The 26,257-nt window shown below is 33.3% G+C and overlaps 2 protein-coding genes across 2 annotated transcripts; both read right to left on the minus strand.

Annotated features, from left to right (window-relative positions):
* Positions 1–20,055: 20,055 nt before the first annotated feature.
* LOC131606399 (uncharacterized) lies at positions 20,056–21,523 on the minus strand. Its single transcript, XM_058878632.1, has one exon. It carries the CDS (start codon positions 21,472–21,474, stop codon positions 20,104–20,106), a length of 1,371 nt encoding a protein of 456 aa, XP_058734615.1. The 5' UTR covers positions 21,475–21,523; the 3' UTR covers positions 20,056–20,103.
* Positions 21,524–21,691: 168 nt separating this feature from the next.
* On the minus strand, positions 21,692–22,867 carry LOC131606409 (uncharacterized). Its single transcript, XM_058878643.1, has one exon. The coding sequence runs from the start codon at positions 22,865–22,867 to the stop codon at positions 21,692–21,694; it is 1,176 nt and encodes a 391-aa protein (XP_058734626.1).
* Between the last annotated feature and the right edge of the window lie 3,390 nt (positions 22,868–26,257).

Genomic DNA, 26,257 nt, shown 5'->3' on the forward strand with positions numbered 1-26,257 from the left:
AGTCATTTCTAACTCAAAGTAGAGAGAACTACTATATCATCTTGGCAACGATCTCTCAGTCAACCTCAATAACACAGCAGACATCCATATCATTTGTACTGACGATCTCTCAACCGACACAACTAACACGGAAGCATTAAGCTTCGACACCTATAAAGATTATTAGCTCTAAATCTATCTCTAAAATCTAGAAACTAATAGATATCCATCCCTAATCAAGATTTGTGAGGTATGTCTATAACAACCCAAATCCAAACATAAATGCAAAAAGATTAAGGAAGACATCAATAATGATTTGTAAAGCAAATATATTATACAACACCATAATCAATACATATGCATATGTTCAAAGCAAATATACAAACATACCCAAGAAAATAGAGTATACAAAGAGAAGAGAAGAAGAATCAAACATTTCTTGGTTTGTCAATACCAATCGATGAGAAATTCGACCTCCGATCATCAAGATGCAACCCCATTTGATGTTTCTAAGCCTCCCTCTACCAAAAAATGAAGGTTGATGGAGTTGGGAACAAATACCCCAAAACCATAATCTAAAAAATGTGTTTTTGCCCCTTTTAACGCACTTCTGTCCTGCCAGATTCGCCCGGCGGAATAATGGCTTCGCCCGGCGGAACACACCAGTACAGCAAAAAGTTCTGCATTGTTTCGGCCATAACTCGAGAACCGTAACTCCGATTTGCGCCCGGTTCGAAGCGTTGGAAAGCTTATTCCATGCTCTATCCAATAATGAATGAATATAAACTAAATTGATGATTTATGTTTATTTGATTTTGAGATTTATTCGACGATTTGTTGGTTCCGTCGCTCAAAATTGCGCGTTTTGAAGCCGTGTCTTCGACACTTTATTGCCTATGCTCCAGAAGCGACTCGATATCTACAAATGAATAGAAAACTATCAAATGGTATATAAATGAATAAAAACTCAATTAAATCCTATTTATGCATATTTATACAAAAAGCGGGGAATTATTCAGAGAATATAATACAAAAGAATCGATAAGTGCCACAAAACAATAGTAAAAATAACGAATTTCTGGCACTCAACACTCTCCCCAACTTTATACTTGTTTGTCCTCAAACAAGAAACAAACAACTCAAAGAAACGAAAGCGATCAACTAAAGAATCACGAATCGACGAGTTTTGAAAAACGGAAACAAATGTATGGCTCAAATGAAAAATGATACACACAAAGTAAACACTTACCACTAAACTACAACGATAATATAAACATGAAATAAATGCTAAATACAAAGAATATGCCAAACATTCTAAAACAACACTAGTTCAAAAATGAATCACACCTAGCACACAATCATCGGTAGATGAAAACACAAAAAGTAGGGTATTTTCACTCATCCACAATCTTGCAAACAAAAGACTAAATTATGCAGTCATCCAAAAATTATGTTAAAAACACAAATGCAAGAATCACAAGGACTTTACAAGGTTGTAATGTGGCTTGGTTAACAAACAAGTGATAATTCCTAAAGCTAATCGAAACAAAAACTTGCCTAAACCTAAGGGAGTAATTACTTCCACAAAGTTTCAAACAATGGAATTTCAATCAAACTTTCTACTTCATCACAAGTTTCTCAAACCAATCACATAACTTATTAGCACAATTATTCCATACTCTCTTTCATTTTTGTTTTTCATGGTTTTTTCACTTTTTTCTTTCTTTTTCTTTTCACTTCTTTTTCACATTTTTTCTTTCTTTTTCTTTTCTTTTTCACAACCTCATAAACAATCAACCACAAATGCACAATCATTCTCTCCCTAACTTAAATTCAACCATAATATCAAAGTGTGAATACTCCCTACTTTCTAAGGCAAGGCAAAAATTCAAACCAAAAACCATGGGTGAGGGTTCAAGAAAACAAAGAAATCAACATCTATACAAAACTAAGAACCAAACACTCATAGACAAGCATTTAGCAAAAACAACATGGACATTGACAAAAAGCTCAAAGGGGTTACTAATGATCACACACTCACAAGGTGAATTGATAATTTGGCCAAGGTAGTTGTGCTCAAAATGAAACAAAAATGCCTTGATCACTTTCTTACATTTATACAATCAACACGAACAAAATATTTAACATAATAAAATCCAGTTAAAACAAGAGTTGTGGTCTCCAGCATATGTGAACAATGGAAAGCTACCTCACAAAAAGGATAGAAACTAAAGTGATTCACAAATGAACAAGTATACAAAAGAATGAATCACATAGAAATTGTAAAAAGCCTAAGTATCATGAATATGCTAAAGTCTAGAAAGCGATAAACACATACCTTGAACGTGTACAAAACTTTAACAAAATCATTACCATACACTCGCAAGTCGAAACGATCAAACTTGGAAAATCACCTCAAATTCCTCAAGCTACTCAAAACAAGCTCAAAGACAAACACACAACTATTAATATACACAAACTAAAAGACCGTATGAAATTGTCTAAACAAATTTAAAAGTGAAGATTTGAAATTTAAGAACTGGTCTGATCTAAATTTGTTTAGACAATTGCATCGCACTATCTAAACTAAACAAAAACTAAAAAGAACAAACATGCTTGTTTTACGTCGTAAGCTCGACGCCTGTTATTTAAGAACGTTCCTTGAAGTTACTTCCGCCCGGCTATTCCTAACCACACACAAGCAAACGTGAAAGGAAACAAACAATACTATAACAAATTTACAAGTATAGAAAACATGTGCAAGTATAGAAAACATATACAAGTATCAATATAAACAAGTGAGAATATATAATATGTGCGATATATACAAAACTCAACACTATAAAAACTATTGCAATGCAAATTCAATAAAACACCAATCCCCGGCAACGGCGCCATTTTGTTGAAGCGGTAAAGCGGCAAGCAACAAAAGATTTGGAAATATTTATCCCTGAATTTATCGTGTCCACAGGGACTAGTGCATTAAACTGCCGTTCAACAGTTTTCATAGTTATGAGTTTGGATTGAATTGGTAAAAAGTAAATGTGAGAATTAAACATATGAACAAGAAAGAATACATTCTTTGGAGAGGAGAAACTTATTAAGCATGCATATAATCTACTTATCACAAACTTAAACCTATCGACCAATTATACTCAACCTACAATACTCATCAATATCATCAAGCATCGCTCGCACCCTAAGTCATTTCTAACTCAAAGTAGAGAGAACTACTATATCATCTTGGCAACGATCTCTCAGTCAACCTCAATAACACAGCAGACATCCATATCATTTGTACCGTCGATCTCTCAACCGACACAACTAACACGGAAGCATTAAGCTTCGACACCCATAAAGATTATTAGCTCTAAATCTATCTCTAAAATCTAGAAACTAATAGATATCCATCCCTAATCAAGATTTGTGAGGTATATGTCTATAACAACCCAAATCCAAACATAAATGCAAAAAGATTAAGGAAGACATCAATAATGATTTGTAAAGCAAATATATTATACAACACCATAATCAATACATATACATATGTTCAAAGCAAATATACAAACATACCCAAGAAAATAGAGTATACAAAGAGAAGAGAAGAAGAAGAAGAATCAAACATTTTTTGGTTTGTCAATACCAATCGATGAGAAATTCGACCTCCGATCATCAAGATGCAACCCCATTTGATGTTTCTAAGCCTCCCTCTACCAAAAAATGAAGGTTGATGGAGTTGGGAACAAATACCCCAAAACCATAACCTAAAAAATGTGTTTTTGCCCCTTTTAACGCACTTCTGTCCTGCCAGATTCGCCCGGCGGAATAATGGCTTCGCCCGGCGGAACACACCAGTACAACAAAAAGTTCTGCATTGTTTCGGCCATAACTCGAGAACCGTAACTCCGATTTGCGCCCGGTTCGAAGCGTTGGAAAGCTTATTCCATGCTCTATCCAATAATGAATGAATATAAACTAAATTGATGATTTATGTTTATTTGATTTTGAGATTTATTCGACGATTCGTTGGTTCCGTCGCTCAAAATTGCGCGTTTTGAAGTCGTGTCTTCGACACTTTATTGCCTATGCTCCAAAAGCGACTCGATATCTACAAATGAATAGAAAACTATCAAATGGTATATAAATGAATAAAAACTCAATTAAATCCTATTTATACATCTTTATACAAAAAGCGGGGAATTATTCAGAGAATATAATACAAAAGAATCGATAAGTGCCACAAAACAATAGTAAAAATAACGAATTTCTGGCACTCAACACCTATATAGTTGTTATCTTCAAGGCTGTTGTTTCATCATCAAAACTAACAAACGGTCATACCTGCAAGCACATAGATTCACAATTTCTTTGACCATTGTTGAGTTATTTTCCCATGTGTTTCATATACGATTCCTTTTCCTAGTTTTGTTGTGTGATTAAGTGAGAAAAGAGAGAATTTGTGGTTCCGAATTTGATTTGGGAAAGAAAGTGTGTTTTGGATTTTTTTTCTTGTTCTGAGTTTGATATGGTGTTTTAGTATTCTTGAGTTTATCAAACAAGATGTTTCCATCGCTAAACCAGTCAAAAAGTTGAATGTTACACACCATTTGCCACATCAGCAAAATTTGATGTCGTTATTGATATTTGGATGGAAAATGAAAAAATGTAATATATTTTTGAAAATTTTAGGGAACAACATGGTATTTTTTTAAAGTTATAAGACCAAAATAAATCCCGGGTACAAAATTCTGAAGGGATAAAAGGTATTTAATCTATTTTAAATTAGTAATATAATATATATTTAAATAAATTGTATTCTTAAAATTAAATTTGCATATTCATAAATTACTACTAAGCGAGAACTAGAACACCATCTATTTTGATATTAAGGAAGAACTACTTTAAAATCAAACTATTTTAAGAGATTCAACTATTCAACATCTTTTTTCTTGTTCATTTTTTATTTATAATACAGTCTATTTTAAAGAAAGTGTATTCATAAAATTACTACTAAGAGAGAACTAGAATATTTTGTAAAATGACTATATTATAAAGAGGGAAATGCTAACCAGTGTCCTCAGGGCAATGGTTAAGACTTTAAAAATAGTAAATTTATTTCGGTAATATGCGTATTTAATGCCTCAAAAATTGAAATATTAAATTTTCTATAAAATATTTTCTTTTTATGGAATGCTTAACCATTGCCCTGAGGGCACTGGTTAGCAAGACCATAATAAAGATTAACGTTACACAATAGAAACTAAAACTCTATAACTGGGTTCGTGTCACATATTTTGTTCACTGAGTCTCTGATGTGCTGAATATTGATAAGGTGGGTATTGACAAATTTATGCCTAAATGTCTAAAAAATGAAATCCCCTTTTATGAGATCTAATCCATTTATCTATACTAATCAATAATTTTTGCAAGATTGACTCATGGTTATGTTTAGGAAGAAACTACCTTGTATGGGGTATAAATCCTTTTATATGTCTTTTAGTTACCTATCCAAAACATTTTGAGCATGTCTTCTCTTATTCATATCTTCTCTTTTACTTTGAACATGCCTCTTCATGATTTCTACGATCTATCAGTTGCTCTCTCTTGAAGTTTTTTTCTTCTTGAAATATATATTTTTTTAAAATCTTAAAATTCGGCCTTGCGATCGACTAGTCCAAGGGAACCAATCCCTCCGTCTATTTGCGAGGATCCCGTTTAAAGTCACAACAAACTTCTGTATGGATTGTCCCAACACATGAATTGTTTGCATCTAACTGGATTCGAACTTGAGGCCTTGAGAGAAGCACACTCTTAAAATCCAAACCTCAACCACTAAGCAACCTATGGGGTTTCGAATATTTGAAATTTAAGTATAACAAAGACTCGCCTCTTAAATTTTAATTGACAAATACATATTTTCCATTTTATATTTTTATCACTAATTTAAAGATTTAACAAATCCTTTGAACTTTTTGGGAAACAAATCGTATTGTTTTAAACATTTATTATTTTTAATAGGGAGCAAGATGACGACTAGGGCTGTTATTGGAGCTGAAGAATCGAAATCCACCCAGGAATCGGTCCATTGGAACCAGACCATTGGATCGGCCGAAATGCATGTTGGTCTAGTAATGGATATAATTTTAATCTGTATCCAGAACAAAGAACCGGACAATTTATCCAACGGGTACCCGGTAAGCATTCATATATATTCTTTAGTTTTTTCATTTCCTCATTTTTCCTCTCTCTTTTCAGTCTCTCTCTCTCTCTTTCTCTTTCTCTCTCTCCCTCTCTCTCTCTCTCTCTCTCTCTCTCTCTCTCTCTCTCTCTCTCTCTCTCTCTCTCTCTCTCTCTCTCTCTCTCTCTCTCTCTCTCTCTCTCGTCTCTTGTGCCATCTCTGTCTCCTAGGGTTTCTTCTTCCTCCCAAATTCCGATCAAGCCACAGTGGTTCCTTGCACGAGTGTTTGAATCATTTCTGTTAGTGTGATTTGTTCAAGACTTCAGGCCTACTAGTACTACAATCGTGTAATGTTTCCAAACTCTTTTATTTCTTCTTTCTGTTCTAATATTGTTTACAATGTTTGCATGTTTGATATGTTGAATACTTCTTTACCTGGTATCAATTTTGACATAAAATGTTTGGATTTTGGAATCGTTCTTGACCCTGTTTGAATGAAGTTACACAATTTTGACCTAAATTCTTTGAGTATTTGATTTGTTCTTTATATTGCTTGATTTTTGATAAAAAATGTTTGAGTATTTGATTTTGTTGCTAAGTTTTGTTCTTCATTAGGGTTCGGACTTAGGGTTTTGAATTGAGGTTGTAATTGTATTTATGTTACTCAATTTTGTTCATATTTCGTTTTACATTATTGTTTGATTGATATTTTTTCTTTTTGCCATGTCTTTTCAAGATTCTTCATTGACTCTAACCATGAATGATCTTATTGATATTAACATGTTGCTTGATGGGAGTAGGGAAGAGAAAACAACAGACGGAGGAAATTTAGAGATTGGTGAGATGATTGATTTGGAACATCCAGTTACACTTCCAACTGGCAATACTACTCAAAATACAACTACTACTCAAAATACTTCTACCACATAAAATACAACTACTGATGATGATGGTGCAACCCCTCCAGTTGACCCAGATCAGAGTTCTCAAAGCCAGAGAAATGCATTTGCTAAAGCTCCTCGTCCAAGGAAATCTGTTGTTCATACTGAAATGGTTCTTATAGAAATGCCTGATGGTACCAAGAAGTGGAAATGCAGATGGTGTGGTAAGCTTTACAATTATGATGTGAAATGGAAAAGTACTTCCAATGGTAAGAAACATTTAGAAAATTGCATTCAGAGAAAGTTTAGGCTGAAAGGTAATACTGACAAACATGTTGCACAATCTAGGTTAAATTTAGGTGTTGATAGTACTCCTAGTTTGGAAAGTTGGACATATAATCATGCTAGGGTTAGAGAGGTTACAACTCATATGATTCTAGGTTATGAATTTATTTTTTTGTTATGGAAGGTGTTATCTTTAATGAGTTTCTTAGAGAAATTTATCCATGGTGCAAAAAGATTACTAGACAATAGGTTATGTATGATTGTGAGACATTATATGAGGCTGAGAGAGTTAAGATGAAAAAGTCTATGTCTTTGATTAACAGGATCGGTCTTACAATTGAGTTGTGGTGGTCTGGAGAGCAGAGGATAGATTATATAACTGTGACTGGTCATTTCATTGATTCAAAATGGCAGCTTCACAAAAGAGTTTTATCTTTTTAGAACGTGCCACTACCATATTTAGGTGAGGTTTTGTGTCGGGAATTGATTAAGGTCTTGGGTGTTTGGGGCATAAGGGATAAGGTTGTTTCAATTTCAGTTGATAATGCTAGTGCCAATGATAATTGCATTGTTAGGTTGAAGAGAGATTATTCTGGTAGAAAAAATCTACCATTGAATGGTAAAGTATTTCATATGAGATGTTGTGCACACATCTTAAATTTGTTTGTTCAGGATGGTCTTGATATGATTAAGGTGACTGTTGATAAGATTAGAAATGGGGTCAAATACTTGCTGAATTGTTAATATGACGACTTCTGTTGCCATGTTGTGCCTTGTGATTCAACCTTGGCCTATGATGAATTCTGTTGTCTTATTGTGAATCTGAGGCCAATTCAATTATCTAACATTGTGAGTTGTGACTCAATTGTGCCTATGATTAATTATGTCGCCTAGTGAGTTGTGATTTAATTGTGCCTATGATGAATTATGAAAATATGCTAGATATGAATATGATTATAGCATTCTCTGAGGCCAATTCTGTTACCTCCTTCTGATCTGACTTTAGTTGTGTCTAGGGCCAATTCTGTTACCTCATAGTGTCTTTTGTTGCCTATGATGAAATCAAATTCTGAGGCCAAACAATGTTGAAAATAAATTATGCAAATAGGTATAGATGAATTTAAGTTGGTTGACAACTCGACTTGTTCAAATATGTATAAAATGATCTTCATCAAATGGGTATATCCCTTCTTGTATCCAAATCCTACCCAAGCCACTGCCTGTGAACAAGAGTTGGCAACCAACTTAAAATCTCTCTTCCAATTGTATCAAGATACCTATGGTACCAATGATGAGAATGTCTGTGTATCTAGTTCTGGGTTGGGAAGAAGAAACAAAAGCCCTAAACACATATCATCTTCTTATTGGATATGATATGCATTTATGGCTCTCGTTGTTTAGGGTAATCTTGTTGGCTCTCTTGTTTAGAGCTTTTTTGTTAGGATTCTGTTTGTGTTAGTTTATACTAGAGAAACTGAATGCTACAAGCTAAGCTATATGTATCAGAGAAACAAATTCCTCTATGTTTGAAAACAAAATCGAGTTGAAAATGACTTATTTTTAGATTAAAAAAAATACAGGAAGACACATCTTTTAATGAAATAAAAATATAATATGAAGTTGTTGGGATTCGAAGCATATACATTATATTAGTTTACTCATTGGTTTTCAACAAAAGCCGACAAAATAGATTTTATATTTAAAAAAGACATGGCGCGTCCAAAAATTATACCTCGATTTTTTCGATATGTGAGCAGAAATTGTTTTCATAAAAAATAATTTTTTTTAGTAGTGATAGTTCTCACTGCCAATTTGTCATTTTGTTGTTTTTATGGGCTCTTCCGACATCTTTTGTGTTGAGTCTTCCATACTAGAATTTAATCTTCATTCTCCTTTGCATTATTTAAACAAAGAAAAATAATAAAAATGAATAGAAATAAAATCACACAATAACTAAATTAACAATAGAATTAAGTCATAAATCTAAATATGAACTAGATTTATCAAATTTCCCCAAACTTAAAATATCATTATTTGTCCTTGAACAAATTTTTATACATGAAGTATTAGGATATAACATTCACAAAATTGGAAAATAAAGTATTTTAAGTACACATGTAAGTATTTAAAAATTTCAAAATTTAAAAAATCATCAATCTATGTAAGTCTTTAAATCTCCTCTAAATCACGGCCTCGTCAATGGTGAGAGACCTTAATAGGTCTTACGTAAGCAATATTGTATTTTTATTTTTACAATTTTAACAACTAGTGGTGGTTTTAAACCGCTACAACTTTGTTTCTGTTTATTTTTTGTGATAGTTTCAAGTGACAGTTTCAAGTGATGACTGTTTGAAACCGTCGCTAAATGGTTGAACAGTTAAAAAAAACATGCTGAATTTCACGTGAGACCTATCACATACTCTCACGGTAGACAAAGTCCTAAATCACAGGTTTCAATTAAATCACGAGTAATGACAAAGCTTGGCTTGTTGGAAATTACCTGTAAACTTGTGGTTCATAATGCCGATTGGTGAACAAATATCATCCAAAAGATACTCAAAGAAAAATGCCAAATTGAAAAGTTGTTCAATTATGATATGTATCTATATAAATAAAATGAAGAAAACAAAGGAACATTGAGAGAACACTGAGTCATGTATCCAAGCTAGTTAGTAATCAATAAATATTTGTACTAAATAATTAACAATAATGAAGATATTATTATTTGTTCCTTTATTGAAAAATTATTGAGACAATATTGAGTTTTTTTGGCAAGTTGAACAAAAAAATTGTTGAATTGTCAAATCAATTTGGGTAACCATTTATTTGATAAAACAAACACTTTTTTTTTTAAAGAGTAACCGGTTTGATTATCAATGAACTAATTTGCCTAGCTTTACTTTTCTTAAAGGCAATCCTCCTAATCTCCTAACAAATCTATAACACAATTAAAGGTTGTTACTGGGTAAATTTACACAATTAGGCGGTTAGGGATAAAGTCATTAACCACAATCTTAAAGGGTTTTAGTCAAACTGCACCAACATAATTTAGGAGTAGTATATTTATTTTAGACGACTGCTTCTTTATTATTGTTTGGGATCGAAACCACAATAATTTTTGTATTGTTGTGTTGGATATTTGATGCAGTGCTGCAAATCTTCAGTATGATGGAGCACGGAATGAACCTACAATACTAGCACTCAAATGTTCAAAATAGATAATAAATCCAAAAAAAAAGTATAACGAAGAATGAAAAGAATGTGTACCTCAAGTTTTTACGTATGTAAAAAATATTTATATCCTAGATCCAATTGTTCATTGGGCTTTTTGTTGAAGCGGTAAAGCAGCAAGCAAAAAGTAATACGATATTTATTATCGGGTGATATAGGTTATATCGTATCGTAGTCTACAGAGTTTGGTAGAGAAAAAATGCCGTTCAACTATCTCACATTCTAAGTTTCATGATTGGGTTACGAAAATTAAATGCGGAAAAAGTAAATAAAAGCAAATAAACAATCTATTGTAGCTTAAGAGAATTCATTCTGGAATCGTATTTCTACTCAACCCGTCGAATACTTAAATCTGAAAATCTTATCGCAACACACTCACAATACGCATCAAAATCACCAGACATCTCGCCAGACGCAACGTCAATGTCCATTTCTGCAACACCGACAAAAGCTCAACTGTACGATTTACATCAGCGATTTCTCCACCGACACAAACAACACGGAGGCATTAAACTTATACCCATTACGATTATTAGCCCCAAATCTATTTCTACAATTTTGGAACTAATAGTTATCATTCCTAATCAAGATCTATGATGTCTATTTCTACAACAATACAAATCCAGAGCATTTAAGCAAAAAGATCAAGAACAACAACAATGATGATTTGTAAAGCAAATATACAAACGATCCCAAGATCAACAAATGTACATACAAGAGAGGAAAAATATACATACAAACCCCACCATTGAATTGGGTCACAGGGAAGAAGAGGAACAAATGGAAACTTCTCGTGTTATCGGCACAATCGGAGACCACCCGCACTCAATCGACATGATGAACCACCCAATAGTGTTGCTTGAACCTCTAAACTAAAAAGAATGGACCAGAGCTCAACTTTGTCAAAGAAAAGATGATAAAACCTAACAAAATCTGATTTTATCTATTTATACAAAAACTGAAAACGCAGAGCACGCTAAGCGTGATGTCCTTTAATTTTCTTAAACCGCCAGAGCACGCTAAGCGCCCTAAAACCCGCGCTAAGCGCATTTCCTTCTGCCAAACCAAGCTCTTCAGCTTCCAAACCGCGCTAAGCGCGGTACAGCGCGCTTAGCGGGCTACACCAGAACAACAATTTTTATTTCTACAAAACGCGTTCGCAGCCGTGTCTTCGACACTTTATTCCTCGAGGCTCCGAAATCGCAACAAAACCTACAAAAATACAACAAAACTATCAAACGGTACATATTTACACGAAAAACGTAACAAAAATCAAAGTATACAAAATTACGCGAAAACGGGGAATTACTCAAACGATGTTAATAAAAGGTATAAATAAGTGGCACTATTTACATACACAAAACAACAACATTTTGGTACTTATCACTTTCTTTGGAGAAGTAAGTGGGTCTCTTTTTATTAAACATTTGGCCGATTCAGAAGAGTTTCCTTCAAGACTTGTCGTTAAGTATTGAGCGGGAATCTTTAAATGTCTGTGCCGGCCTTATACTGTCAAGTTTCCCGTGGATGAGGATTGACGTGTTTGACCGATAGGCAGTTAGGAATAGACACATTAAATGCCTTATCGTCACTAGGATGCTTCACGTGAATCTTATAACATGTGGCCCTAGGGTGCTTAAGTGCACTTGAGTGGTATGCTATTTCTGAGGTGTGATTTGACCGTTGTTTTTTGTATTCTCATTTTCTTTTCATATGGATCGTTGCTTGCTTTGATCACCATTTCTTATATAAAGGCTACATAACCTTTTAAATGAACTTTCGATCTTATTACTAGTTGAAGCATACTTGGCTTCTAAGAAACCACCTTTCTTCTTTTGGCAATTCCTGATTATAGTGCCCCATTTCTCTGTCAAAGCAGCGTGTTCTTTGAGTGTTTCTCAAACTTTCCCTCTCTTCTGCTTGTCCTTATCCTGTTGACTCACATTCATTTCCAGGAACCACTTCCTACCTTTGACCTCTAGTTTGTAGTTTATATGTTATTATCTTTGCAGGAATGATTAACCTACTCTTAGCTGGGAATTTCGATGGATAAAGGAAAAATTATTGAAGAGAACACATTTCAAAGAGTGAAATGAAGTCTAACTTTTGAAGGCTATTCGAGGTGTAAATTGTTTGAAGTGATTTTATCTTGATAGACACCATCGTCAGAGGAATTATTTGATTGAGACCATCAGAGATTCCACCGAATGTCGCTTGACATTAGATGTTGTTCTTAAGAGTTTGACTTTGACATCTTAATCTCCCAAGCAATACAACTTGGTCATCCTTTAGATGAAGATTTCACATTATAGTGTTATCATCATCAAAACCAATAGGTGAATTGATTGTTGCATACATCAATGTCTACAAGCACATAGATCCACAATTAGCGTCGAATAAACACTACTATTAGCATAAAGCCTAGAGGCGTTATCCCCGACACTGATGATTAGCTGATGCTAACATGCCTCTAGCATCCGCTTTTAGTCTGTTAACAAGTATTTTTGTCAAAGCCTCTGAACCACTTATAGCGTGAATAAACTTTGATATCTTATTAGAATTATTGTTGAACCTAATTCGTCTGTACAAAACCAATTTTTTAAATAAGAATTTCTTTAATATATTGAGACGATTTTTTTTTCTATTATGGGATTCTTTAACATATAAATTTCTCTCTTTTTTATTTTGTCATCTATAGATATTCTCGTTGACTTCTATTTTAGTGCGTTGTATTTATTTTGGACGGATGAATGTATAGACTTCCTTATTGTTTATTTTTGTGAACACCGAGTGGGTTTTTGAAGTCATGGTTAATAGTTTTTTATTAGAGAAGCCAATATGTCGGTGTTGAAAATACCTCAAGGTAATGTGAATCACTACAAAAAATGCTCTACAGCGACGTGAAAGCCATGCCGCAACGTTGAAAATCACGTCACAAACAAAATATAGCGACGTGGGCTCCTATGTCGCAGGAGCACGTGTGGCAAAGTAATAGCGACGTGGAAAACACGTCAGAAGGTTGCGACGTGATTCCCACGTCACAATAAATTTATATGAGGAACATGTCCCTGCACGCAGAGCAGGTGTGGCAGACTGAGAAATTGACTTTATTAGCGACGTTGATTTCACGTCGCTACCTTTAATGTTTTTTTTTTTAAAAAAAATTAAATAACACAGGTATGTAATATTAAATACATTAATGAGATTGTTAAATTTTTAGCAAACTAATTTATAATAAAATTAATTGAGAAATTTTAATATCTCCATCAAACTCAAAAATTAATATTAATAAAATTAATAATAAAAAATTTAGCTAGGAAAAACGGATAGTGTTTGTTTGGGCGTCTGAATTAGAATGATCTGAATCTCTCACACACACACACACACATATATATATATATATATATATATATATATATATATATATATATATATATATATGAATTTTTAATAATAATTATTATTTGTATATAAATTTGAAAAAAAATAATTAAAAACTTAACGTAGTACAATTTAATTTGCCAGTTGTCGCCTCAATTTATTGAACCTGGCACCCTCTGCTATTACTTTTGTGTCTGTAAAAGAAATTTAAAATTTTCGATAAAAATTATCGAATATGTCGAAAGATCCAATAGCTCATATTCGACAAAAAAATTTTTTTTTTTACACTATTGCAAATTTTCAATAAATTATAACATATTTTAGAATTTTAGACAGTGTTAACAAAATATCTTTGCTAAAATTCATACCGACATTTTAATAATGAATTACCAAAAATTTGGTATGTTATCGAAAACTTTGAATAATTTAATGGAAATTTCATTCTTGCTACCATCCAAATATATTCATGGATATTTTTTACATTATAAAAATAGTGGGATTCAGATTCAATTTTTAAGATGGCAAGTGGCATGTTAAATTCTCTTTCAATACCTTTTATCAAGGTCGACCTTGGGGATAGGCCACCAAGACTACTGTGTAAGGCCTCAATTTTATTTTTTATTTTCTGTGGCAGATTTTAAATATTTAGTTTGTGAACATAAAAAAACAACAATTTTTTTACAATGTGTGTAATAATAACATTCATTTGTGATATATATTATATTTTTTAAGTCCTTTCAAAGACTTGATATCTCAGATTTAAAAAAATCAAGTTTAGACAAAGCTTTTTCCATTATGATTTTTTTCAAAAAGTGATGAGAAAAATGCTTAGATGAATTTTATTATCAATAGGAGAGAAAACTCAATTACAGTGCTAAATAAATCATTTTATATTTTAAAAAGTCCAAAATTAAAATATATTATTTTATCAAAATATTAATATTTTGTTAAAAAAATTGTTTTAAATTTTACCTCAGACCTCGAAATCAGTTAGGCTGGCCCTGCCTCTTATGTGTCTCGAGGTATTAGTTTATAAAAATAATTTTTCATAAAAATATAAATAAATTCTTCATTTGACTAATAATTAACTTAGAGCTTCATTGAAATTTTATATTAATGATTCATAATTTTGAAAAATGGGTAAAGAATTTTTAATAGCATATTAATACAAAGAATTCACGAATATAAAACACATAAATAGTACAAGAAATGTTAAAAACTAGACAGAAAACAGAAGAAAATAAAAAAAACCGCCAAAAAGAAAAAAAAAAAAAAGAAGCTAGAGACAATATCAAAAAACACCAAAAACAAAACAAAGGCATCACTATGATTAGAACAAACCACCTTAAAGATCTGTTTTGTTCAAATGAGGAGAAGAGTAGGAGAGGAATTTTAATAGAGGGAATGGAGGTGAGGGATTTTTTTTTAATTAAATAAGTGTTTGGTTCAAAATAAGAGAGGAGAGGGGAATGGAGGGGTTTTAATTAAAATATTTGGTTCAAGAAGGGAGGGGAGGAGTTTTATTAATAAATTACATTTTTATCTTTATGATCTTATAAAAGTCATATAATATTCAAATATGAAAAATTTATACATAATATTTTGATAATAAATTTTTTAATATTGAGGGACTAAAACGCTATAATTTACCATGACGTTAATAAACTGAGTACACTTGATTCAGATTATAACTCTCCGGCACAAATGAAACTATATATTAATAACAATTTTTAAATCGTGATGAATCATCTAACCAAACAAACACATAAAATAAGTTATAATTTAAATTAATAATTTAAATTTTTTGATAAACTGAATAAACAAAAAATTAAATAAAGTGAATGATTTAAACCTTGATATAAAAGAAAATATAATAGGATAAATAACAAAATTAGAAGAAAACATGAAAATAAATAAATATTAAAAAAATTAAAAAAAATAATGAAATATTATGATTTATATATATTAAGTAAAAAAAATGAAAATTATTTAAAGGTAGATAATAGTTATAATAAGTCGATGAAATCAATCGAGAAAAATCGCAAAAAATAAAAGTAGGAACACGAAAGAAAATTATGATTTTAAAATAATAAAATAAAACAGATAATATTTTAGTAAATATTATTAATTTATTAAATATCAAAATCACCTTCCCTCTCCTCCCCTATGAATCTCTCCGATTCGGGAGACGCAAAAAATGTGATTTGGAGAGATTTTGCAACTCTCCCATCCCCTCTTCTCCCCTCCTAAAAATTGAATCAAACACATTTTATTATAAATATTTCCTCCCCTCCTCTCCCCTCCATCTACCTCGAACCAAACACACTCAAATGGAGAGATTAGTGAGGGGAGGTAAATACAAACACGTGCAAACAAAATAAAGGATGCAATTAGCCATACAATATACCCTTATAATTAAAGGCATCAGATCGGATCGCGCTCCCTGTCAAGCAAGGAAAAGGTAAAATTTAGAGTATGAGCGTGAACTCACTTCTAAGTCAACCTAATAATCAATTTTACCAAGTGATTACCCAAAAAAATTCCTGGCAAAAAGTGATTTTATTACGCATTTTCCAAATAATCGAGATCACTAAATTCCATATCAAAAGAAGGCTTAAACGAGTCTTCTTTCCCTTACCAAAACCCTGAAAAATTCTCAAAACCCTTAAAATCGAGCGCATGAGAGGTAAATGCATCCTCATCCAACTCTAAACCTTGTACCAGATAAAGGAGGTCGTCTCACACAAAACAAATAGATGATCCCCTAACTCAATTTGTCCTAGATACACCGCACACCCCAAATTGCCAAAAGAACCAATAAGATGCTTAATGAGATTCCGCTTAGTCAACAATCTATCTTATATGTGTTGCCTAGAAAAGACCATCAATTTGGAAGATGCCCAACTCTTCCCAATCCTAGCCAAACCTTAAATAACCTGAACTGATATACTCTTAACACCAACCACTAGAGCGGTAAGCCTAAAATAGATAGACCTCACCAAAAAGCCTCTAAAATGATCTGATAACCATGACTAGACATTAAGGAGGTCATGCTTAACCACCTCAACAATAGAAATAATAATTTTTGCCATAAGCTCTTCTTCCCAAACCAAAAGGTACCTCCACTACATAAAATTCCAAGCCCAAACATCCCCTATCTGAGCCCCTATTTATCCTAGCAAGAGAGATTTTTGTTGGGATATAAAAAGCAACCTCTCAAAAGAGACACACACAAAATTAAAATCAAATCAACGTTGTGTCAAAACCTAGTTCTCAACCCGTCCTCAATCACCTTCATGCACGAAGCAGCAAACCAATGTGACGACTGGTCAAAACTATGGCCTAGGTTACAAACCCCTATCCGCCAAGGAGAGGCCTTCCACGGGCTCTCCTCCCTAACACCTACTTGAGGGCCATAGCTAACAAAGATGATACCCTTCCACACGATAAGCCTATCCTCATGAAACTTCCACCTTTGCTTACTAAATAGAGTCAGAATAATGAACCTCAAATCCTTAACACTTATACCACCCTCCCTCTTGGGCTTACATATATCCCTTACTTATCCCAAACAACCTTTACAGCCTCCCCTCCCCCTCCCCCCCACCCCCCCCCCCACCCCCACACACACATATTTTTTGAATCCTAATAAAAACATCCTTTGCAATCTAACAAGCCTTCTCCTATCTAAAATCAACATCTTTAGAAAGAGAAAAAAAAACATATAAAACATGCATAATCGAATTCAGCAAGACAACTCTCTCACCTAGACTCGTAAATTGATTCCTCCATGAGACAAACCTCTTAGACATAGTCTTGATAAGGACATCCAAATTCTCCATTATCTTGGGGTTTGCAGCAACTGCAAGCCCCAAGTACTTGAAGGGGGAGAATGTTCGCCTCACATTGTAAGAAGCCTTTAATCTCTTGAGAAAATTTCAAATCTCACGTTAACTGGATATAGAGTATTATAATTTATATTGAGGGACACTCTTTACTTATCCGGATAGCCGGATAGGAGCTCATTGTTTCCAAGTTTCAATGAAATTTTATACCAATTGAAAATTATTAACTACACCGACTTCCTTATTTGATTGCCAGGCAGCCAACAATAGAATAGGAAATTGAATAGTACATTCAAAGTATAATAAACAAATTAAGTCAAGCAACTCAGACTACATGCGTGCACGTAGATTAATTCGAAAGAGCCACGTAACATTGTTAACTTAAATATTTGTACTTTGAATTTGAACTAGTCATGTAGACATGGCAATAAAACCCAGACCCACGGGTACCCACCCGAACCCGCCCCGAAGTTGACGGGGAAAACCCATTTTGACTGGGTTTGGGTTCGGGTTTGGGTTTTCCCCGATTAGAAAACATGGGGATGGGTCGGATAATGGGGACACTAGTACCCACCCTGAACCCGTCCCCGAACCCGCCCCGTTTATTTCAATATGTACATTATTATTTATATTTCATAATTTATATTATTAAATATGTGGCTAATGTTTTAATAATTTGATTTGTATTTATTATTTTAAATATTTGAAATATATGTATGAAATTTTTTGAGATTGTTTTATTTTGTTATTTATTATTTATAATGTAATTTGATTTTTGAAAAAGTGAATATTTTTATTTTAAAAATTGATTTTACGAAATACATGGTGGCAGGGCGGGGATACCCAAACCCAACCCGAACCCGTTAAGGACGGGTTTGGGTTTTAATTCCCCATCCCCGTTTGGGTTTGGGGCGGGTAATGGGGATTGATTGGAGATTCGGGTTTGGGTTTGGGGGAGGTAAAAACCGTCCCCGACCCGCCCCGTTGCCATGCCATGTTATCATTTAATAATCTTTAAATATATATATATATATATATATATATATATATATATATATATATATATATATATATATATATATATTTAAAAAAATTGATCTTTATGATTCTATATGCGGGCATGCATGCATGCATTATTTATCTTTAATTAGTACTAGTAATATAAGAACCCGTGACTTTTAGGCTATGTTTGGGAGTTTGGAGGAGAGGGGAGGGGAAGACTTCCAAAAACAAAATTTTAAAAAAATGTAGGAAAATATTTGACATTTTGTGAAAAAATGAATTTGTTTAGAATGATAAAAGAGTTATATTATCATTACAAAATTTTTAATTTTCAAAATATATAGTATAACAACCTAAAAGATATTTGGAAAATTTATGTAAGCCCTTCAAAACCCTCCTTCAATACAATTTTTGAGTTCCCCCATTTTATGGGGTTTTTGGTGTTATGAATAAACTCAAACCCTTCAAAATCCTCCTACCCAAAATCTTTTTATCCTTTTCACCAAATTCCTCCTATTTTTCAAAGTCCTCCCCTCCCTTCCCCTCCAAACTCCCAAACATAGTCTTACAGTAAAAATAAATTTTCAGATTAGTTTATATTTAATTTATATTACATCATCATGCTATCATAATTTTCTTTATTTTATTTCTAAATCAAGACAGTATTTATATAAAGAAAAATGGAACCATGACTTTGACCAACCAAGGCTGATGTCAATAAATTCATTGTGTACATGGAGAATGAGAGACTTCACAAATTATATGCAGTATATGTATATCGTATGTTTTGACACTTCACCTGGCTTAGTATTATACAACAGCATTCCCAAAGGCACTCTGAAAACTAAGGGCAGTTTAGAGCATCCACATCCAAGCTACCCAACTTAGTAGCCTAAATGGACCCCACCTAATATAATATATTATTTCACATTTTTCAATCACTTAAACCACTCAACTACATTTTTCAAATATCCATACCACTCATCTAAAAATTTTAAAATAGGTCCCACTAAACTTACAATATATTATAAATTTATATTTTACCTTAATATATAAATATATAAATATATAAATATATAAATATATATATATATATATATATATATATATATATATATATATATATATATATATATATAAAATAATTATATCAAAATGTATTAAAAAGAAAATAACATATAATAAAAAATTTAAACTATCCAAAAATAAATAAATAAAGGCAAAATAAAAATACATTGAAAATTTGGTAAACGTTAATGCAAACTACTAGTAGAAAATATACTAAACATGCAGAAAATATATTAAACACTTAAAATAATTATTAGTTATGGTTATTCTCATGTCCAAAACGTTCCCATATATGTTCTATCAAGTTTTGTTGAAGGTGTCGATGAGTTTCCTTGTCACGAACATGATGTCTTCTGCGTAAAAACTCCTGAAAATCATTATTAGAATCATCTGGTGGTGCAGTCGGGTCATTGCCTAAATGCTCATAAGAATAATCAAAATTGCCACCATATGTGGCACGTTCATCTTCAACAATCATGTTGTGGAGTATGATGCATGTATCCATTATGCGCTTCAGTGCATCCAAGTGCCAAGGTCGAGCTGGGTTACGTATGATTGCAAATCGGGATTGGAGAACTCCAAATGCTCGTTCAATATCCTTTCTTGCACCTTCTTGATGTTGGGCAAATAATTTTCTCTTATCCCCTTGTGGCATTGAGATACTTTTCACAAATGTTGACCATTCAGGATAAATGCCATCTGATAGATAATAACCCATGTTGTATTCAGTGCCATTAATTGAATAATGGACCTCGGGAGCTCGCCCTTGCATAACATCGTTGAAGACATCAGATTGGTTCAACACATTGATATCGTTATTTGAACCAGCTACCCCAAAGAATGCATGCCAGATCCATAGGTCTTGTGAAGCGATTGCTTCAAGCATAACAGTTGGCTTACCATGATCACCTCGGACATACTGCCCTTTCAAAGAAACGGGACAATTTTTCCATTCCCAATGCATGCAATCAATGCTCCCCAACATACCTGGAAAGCCACGTGCCTCCCCCATTTGTAGCAGATATTCGACATCTTTAACAGTTGGCTTTCGCAGATATTGTGGCCCAAATACACTAATAACACCTCTTGTAAACTTATCAACACATTTTAGTGTTGTTGTTTCACCAATTCTCAAATAGTCATCTACACTATCAGCAGATGATCCATATGCCAGCATACGAATAACTGCAGTGCACTTTTGCAGTGGTGAAAGACTTGATCTACCAGTTGCATCAACCTTAAGCCGAAAATACTCATCATGTTCACCAAGAGCTTCAACGATACGAAGGAATACATGTTTATGCATTCGATATCTTCGACGAAATTGCTCATCTGTGTACACTGGTGCTTCTGAAAAATAATCATTGAATAAACGCTCATGTCCTTCTTCACGGTTCCGCTCTACATTTCTTCTTCGGCGTCTAGGTCTGCTAGAACTTGCACCTTCTTTTTGGGCTTCACTTTCAAAGTAAAGTCTCACAAGTTCTTCATCCATACCATCATTCATATAATCCATGAACATTTTTGCAATGTGGGAAGGGTTGGAAGGATCCATGTGAAGAGAATTGTAATATTGAATTAAGAGGAAGATAAGTTGGAAAAGAGTGTGAAGCTTATTACTCATGTGAAGAGTATTTATAGGGCTACGAGTAACGGCTAGTTTGAATAACGGCTAGTTTGAATAACGGCTAGTTTGAATAACGGCTAGTTTGAATAATACTAACTTGGAATAACGGCTACAAATTGAATAATAAAAATACATAGGAATCTAAAAATAACGGCTACAAATTGAATAATAAAAATACATAGGAATCTAAAAATAACTAGTGATATACTAAAAACTAATTAAGCCCATATTCTCTTCTAATCACGTCACATAATAACTCGTGAGCTTGCAATTGTCTTGAATCCATGTATGATGTATCTTTTGAAAGTATTTGCAAATCATTGATCTTCAATCTTACCATATCTCTCTCAGCCTTATGTTTCTCTGCATCGATTCTTTTCTTCTCTATCTCAACTTTTTCACTCTCAATACGTGCATAATCACGTGCAAATTGTGACATCAACTCATTTTTCTTTTGGAAGTCCTCTTGCAAAGTATTAAATTTGACATCGGATGTTGATCTTTCCACTAGCTTTTCTTTCTCCTTTCTTTTTGCTGCCTTTTGACCGATTGGTCTACGTAACGAAGAAGGTGATGGTGAATTGTCTTCGTTGCTTGTTGGTGTTGGAGGGTTAGAAGATGAAGAATATGCTCCAGAAGCCGAATTCTTTGTTCTTTTTGCAGAAGGTTCTGATGAACCTGCAAGCCATTTGGGTTCATCTTTCAATAATCTCCATGCACTCTCAAATGTAAATTTTTCACGCTCATCTTGGTAATAAATGTCATATGCAGCTGAAATGATGTTGCTCTCGGAGCTCCCACTTTTTTTTAAATTCATGGCTTGCTTGTAGCACCCAACAAATTTATTAATAGAGGGGTTAATCTTTTTGTGCCATCGACCTTTTAATGTCAATGGTTTCCTCTCTTGAAAAATCTTGCCGCGATGTTTATTATAAGCTTCACCAATTCTCTTCCAAAAGCTGTCTCCTTTTTGATCAACCCCAACAATTGGATCCTTTGAAACGTTGAGCCATGACTGAATGAGAAGCTCATCCTCCTTTGGTTGAAATCTTGTTTTCGGTATATTTACAACCGATGTGGTTCCAACATCTTCATCAAGGTTGATAGTTTTCAAACTATCTTGAGTGCAAAATTGTGGTATTTCAGACTCTTGATCATTTGATTGCACACCACTAGTACCAATACCAACTTCACGAGGCATAATGGGATTAGTTGTTTGGGATGAAAATTGTTGATATTGATATGGAGAATGTGATGTATGATATGGAGAGTGGGATGTATGATATGGATAATTTCCAAATTGTGGATTATTTTGATGATTTGGAATAAGAGGAGGGATGCCACCATTTTGGATAAAATTGAACCAAGAATTATGGTGGTTGGGATTCATTAAAAAAAATGTTGAAATAAAATTTTTGTAATAAATTTTGAAGTGTAATTTTAAAAAAATTTATTGAAATATATATAGGAAAAAAATTTACCGTTAAAAAAAGAGCTGTTATAAAAGAGCTGTTGTAAAAAAATTGACTATCATGTTTGTTTGAAAAAATAGCTGTTATACATTATAATTATTAATACTACACATATTTTATTGTATTTATTGTTTCAAAACTATTCAAAAATTGTTTTACTACGGTTCCAAGCAAAGCACTCTTTGCAAACTTTTACCACTCATGCACAGTATGTATTCTGAATTTACTGACACAGCATGCATTGAACTTTGTGAAGCACTCCCCGATGTGGGTGCTCTTAGTAGATGAAGACAAATAATTTAGATATCACGATGATCTCTGCTCGTGTTGTGTGGTTATTGGAAGGCAACAAGGTTACGCACGTGAATTCAGTTCCCCTATTGACCAAGTTTGTAGAGAGTACTACGTTGCATGAGATGGATGATCAAACAGAGAATAGTCAATTTCAAAACACGTGCTTCAAGTCAAATAGTACACTAAAAAGATAAAAAGAGAAAAATCAAAGCATTAGTTTTGGTAGTTTGAATTTTGAACAAAATGAATGACTAAGGGTCTGTTTGATAAAAATAGCGGTTGACTGATAAGCTAGCTGATAGCTTATAGCTTATGACTGATGGCTGATGACGGATGACTTATAGCTTATAGCGGATGGTTGGGACTGATAGCTTATAAGCTCATTAAAGTGTTTGGTAAAATTAGCGGTTCAATTAACTTATAAATGTAAAATGACATAAAAGATATTTAATATATAATAATTTTATTTTAAATTAAAATAAATTATAAGGGTTAAAAATGGATTTTAATTGAAATAATAACGATAAAAAAGGAAGAAAAAGTAATAAGCTATAAGACATAAGCTAAAACGCTATTTGAAATAGCGTCTGGAAAATAAGCTATAAGCTAGTAAAATAAGCTATAAGCTCGTGATGAAAAGACCGTTACCAAACGGGTCTAAATTATCATATGAGCTTATAAGACATAAGACATAAGCTATAAGCTCGAAAAGTTGTCTTACCAAACAGAGCCTAAGAAAATGAAGACAATTGAATTGACAACATCCGAGGAAAGCATGGGTAAATTAAATAAATGACACGCAATTTAAAAACGTTTTTGTAAAACATCAAATAATAAATTTGTCTAAAGTATGATGGCTCCTAAAAGAAGTGATATAGGTCACTCGTTCTAACACTACTCTCGTTTAAACACACTTAATTGTGGAGTTATGATAAAATTCGGTACAAGAAGCGTCATATTATGTTATAGCCACGTCAAGCACTCTGCTAGGGCAAACAACATAATCGAGTGGATCTGGAAAAGATGAAGATGATATGAAGGACATGAATACTAAAAAGTAAAAAACAATGAGTATAGAGATGTTATGGGAGACAAGGAGATAGAAAAGAACCGGTGAGAACAAACATCAAGAAAAGATGGGAATACAGGGGAGACAACTTACAAAGAGATGGTTATGGGAAAAATGAGCTTGAACATAGGTGATAAAGGTGACTCAGATAATGAGGAAGAATTGATGGAGGAAAATGCTTATGATTTGGAGGTATGAAGGTAGAGGAACATGTAGAAGGGAAGTATGCTGGCCCTGAATTCATCCTTTTGAAACATGAGGAGAAGAGAATATATAAATCGTGGCGCAGAGGGGTCATAGCTAAACTCCTTGGGAGAAGAATAGAATACAAGGCGTTGGAGACAAGGCTGAAGCAAATGTGGGTTAGGAGGGGAGCGTTCAACATCATCGATTTAAGCAATGACTACTACTTAGTTATTTTCTCGCATGATGATGATGATCATAACACTGCGATTGCAAATGGAACCTGGTTTATTTATGATCATGACTTAACAATGAAAGAGTGGAGTCCAAACTTTCATCAGGCGAGGGATGCCGCAGACAAAGTTGCGGTTTAGGTAAGAATATTTAGATTGTCAATTGAGAATTGAGTATTATGACTCTAAAGTCCTAACCTTGATTAGAAATAGAATAGAAAAGATTGTAAAAGTAGACAAGAACACACTGATGCAAGAGCATGGAAAATCTGCACAACTATATATTGAAGTTAGTCTATCTAAGCCTCTATTGGCTATGTTCACCTTTAAAGGGAGGAAGTACATGGTTGATTATGAGGGTCTCCATCTTTTGTGTATTAATTGTAGAAGATTTGAATATTACAAAGAAGGTTGTCCAAAAAAAAAAACAGCCACAAAAGGAAAATGGTTACATATTTTAGGAATAGTCAGAAAAATGAAGGGTAAGTGAATCAAAATGCTACTGAGACGAATGAGATATAGACATCAGTGCAAAAAATAAAGAAGCTAGGGAAGATCAAAGATAAGGAAAGTGTGGGAAACAGTGACAAAATTTGATGAACAAAAACAATGGCGCGCAGTAACAAGGACGGGAAAGCGCTGGAAAACATTAATGCAGCAGCAAGAATCTGTCATACCCTAATTTTCTCTCAAGCATTTCTTCATTGAAGCATTTGCTTCATCGTTCTGTCATGCATGCGTTAGTTCAATAAAAGTCGACATTCGATCGACTTTCATTCCATTTTAAATTCAATAAATTCATTAATTGCATTTTCATTGCCTCATTTATTTTTATAAGTCAATCCAAGGTCATCAAAATAAAATTTATGTTCTATAAGTTGACCGGTCGACACGGTTCGATACAATGCGCGACATTAACGGGTGAAACATTTTGAGTTTTGATATCTTCCTGACTGTTTTATGAAACTCTGATATGCGTAGATTGTGTTGGTGTGCTCGCTTTATTTTGATCACCCTACTAGTAAAAAGCAGCGGGAGTAGTTGAACATTCCAATCCCAAATGAATCTACCTTCGGTGTAAGCGGTTAGATACGATCACTTGTTCCCCACAAATATACCTTCAGTGAGGATCGGTTGAATATGATTTCTTGATTAGCACAACGATCTTCAACAAAGAGTGTGTGAATATGATGTTGCCACTAACCTACCTCCAGCAGCTGTGTAACATGTTTACATGTTTGTTGTGATCTACTGTCAACAATAAGCGACAGAGCATAATTTGTCAATGTTAGAAGAATCTATTGTCAGCCAAGAGCAACTGAACATGGTTTCTAATCTCCAGATGAGTCTATTTTCAGCGAAGATCGACTGAACATAGTTCCCTAGCATTTGCATAGCATCTGGTGATTAAGAAGTCAAGAGTATTTCTTAATCCCAGTACATTCATTCATCTGATGATTAAGAAATCAAGAGTATTTCTCAATCCAAGTTCATTCATTCATCTGATGATTAAGAAGTCAAGAGTATTT

Source organism: Vicia villosa, linkage group LG1 (genome assembly GCF_029867415.1).
Source record: "Vicia villosa cultivar HV-30 ecotype Madison, WI linkage group LG1, Vvil1.0, whole genome shotgun sequence".
Taxonomy (NCBI): Eukaryota; Viridiplantae; Streptophyta; class Magnoliopsida; order Fabales; family Fabaceae; genus Vicia; species Vicia villosa.

Excerpts from the sequence above, each read along its gene's own strand:
- LOC131606399 (XM_058878632.1), bottom strand. The coding sequence starts at position 21,474 with ATGAGTAATAAGCTTCACACTCTTTTCCAACTTATCTTCCTCTTAATT.
- LOC131606409 (XM_058878643.1), bottom strand. The coding sequence starts at position 22,867 with ATGAATCCCAACCACCATAATTCTTGGTTCAATTTTATCCAAAATGGT.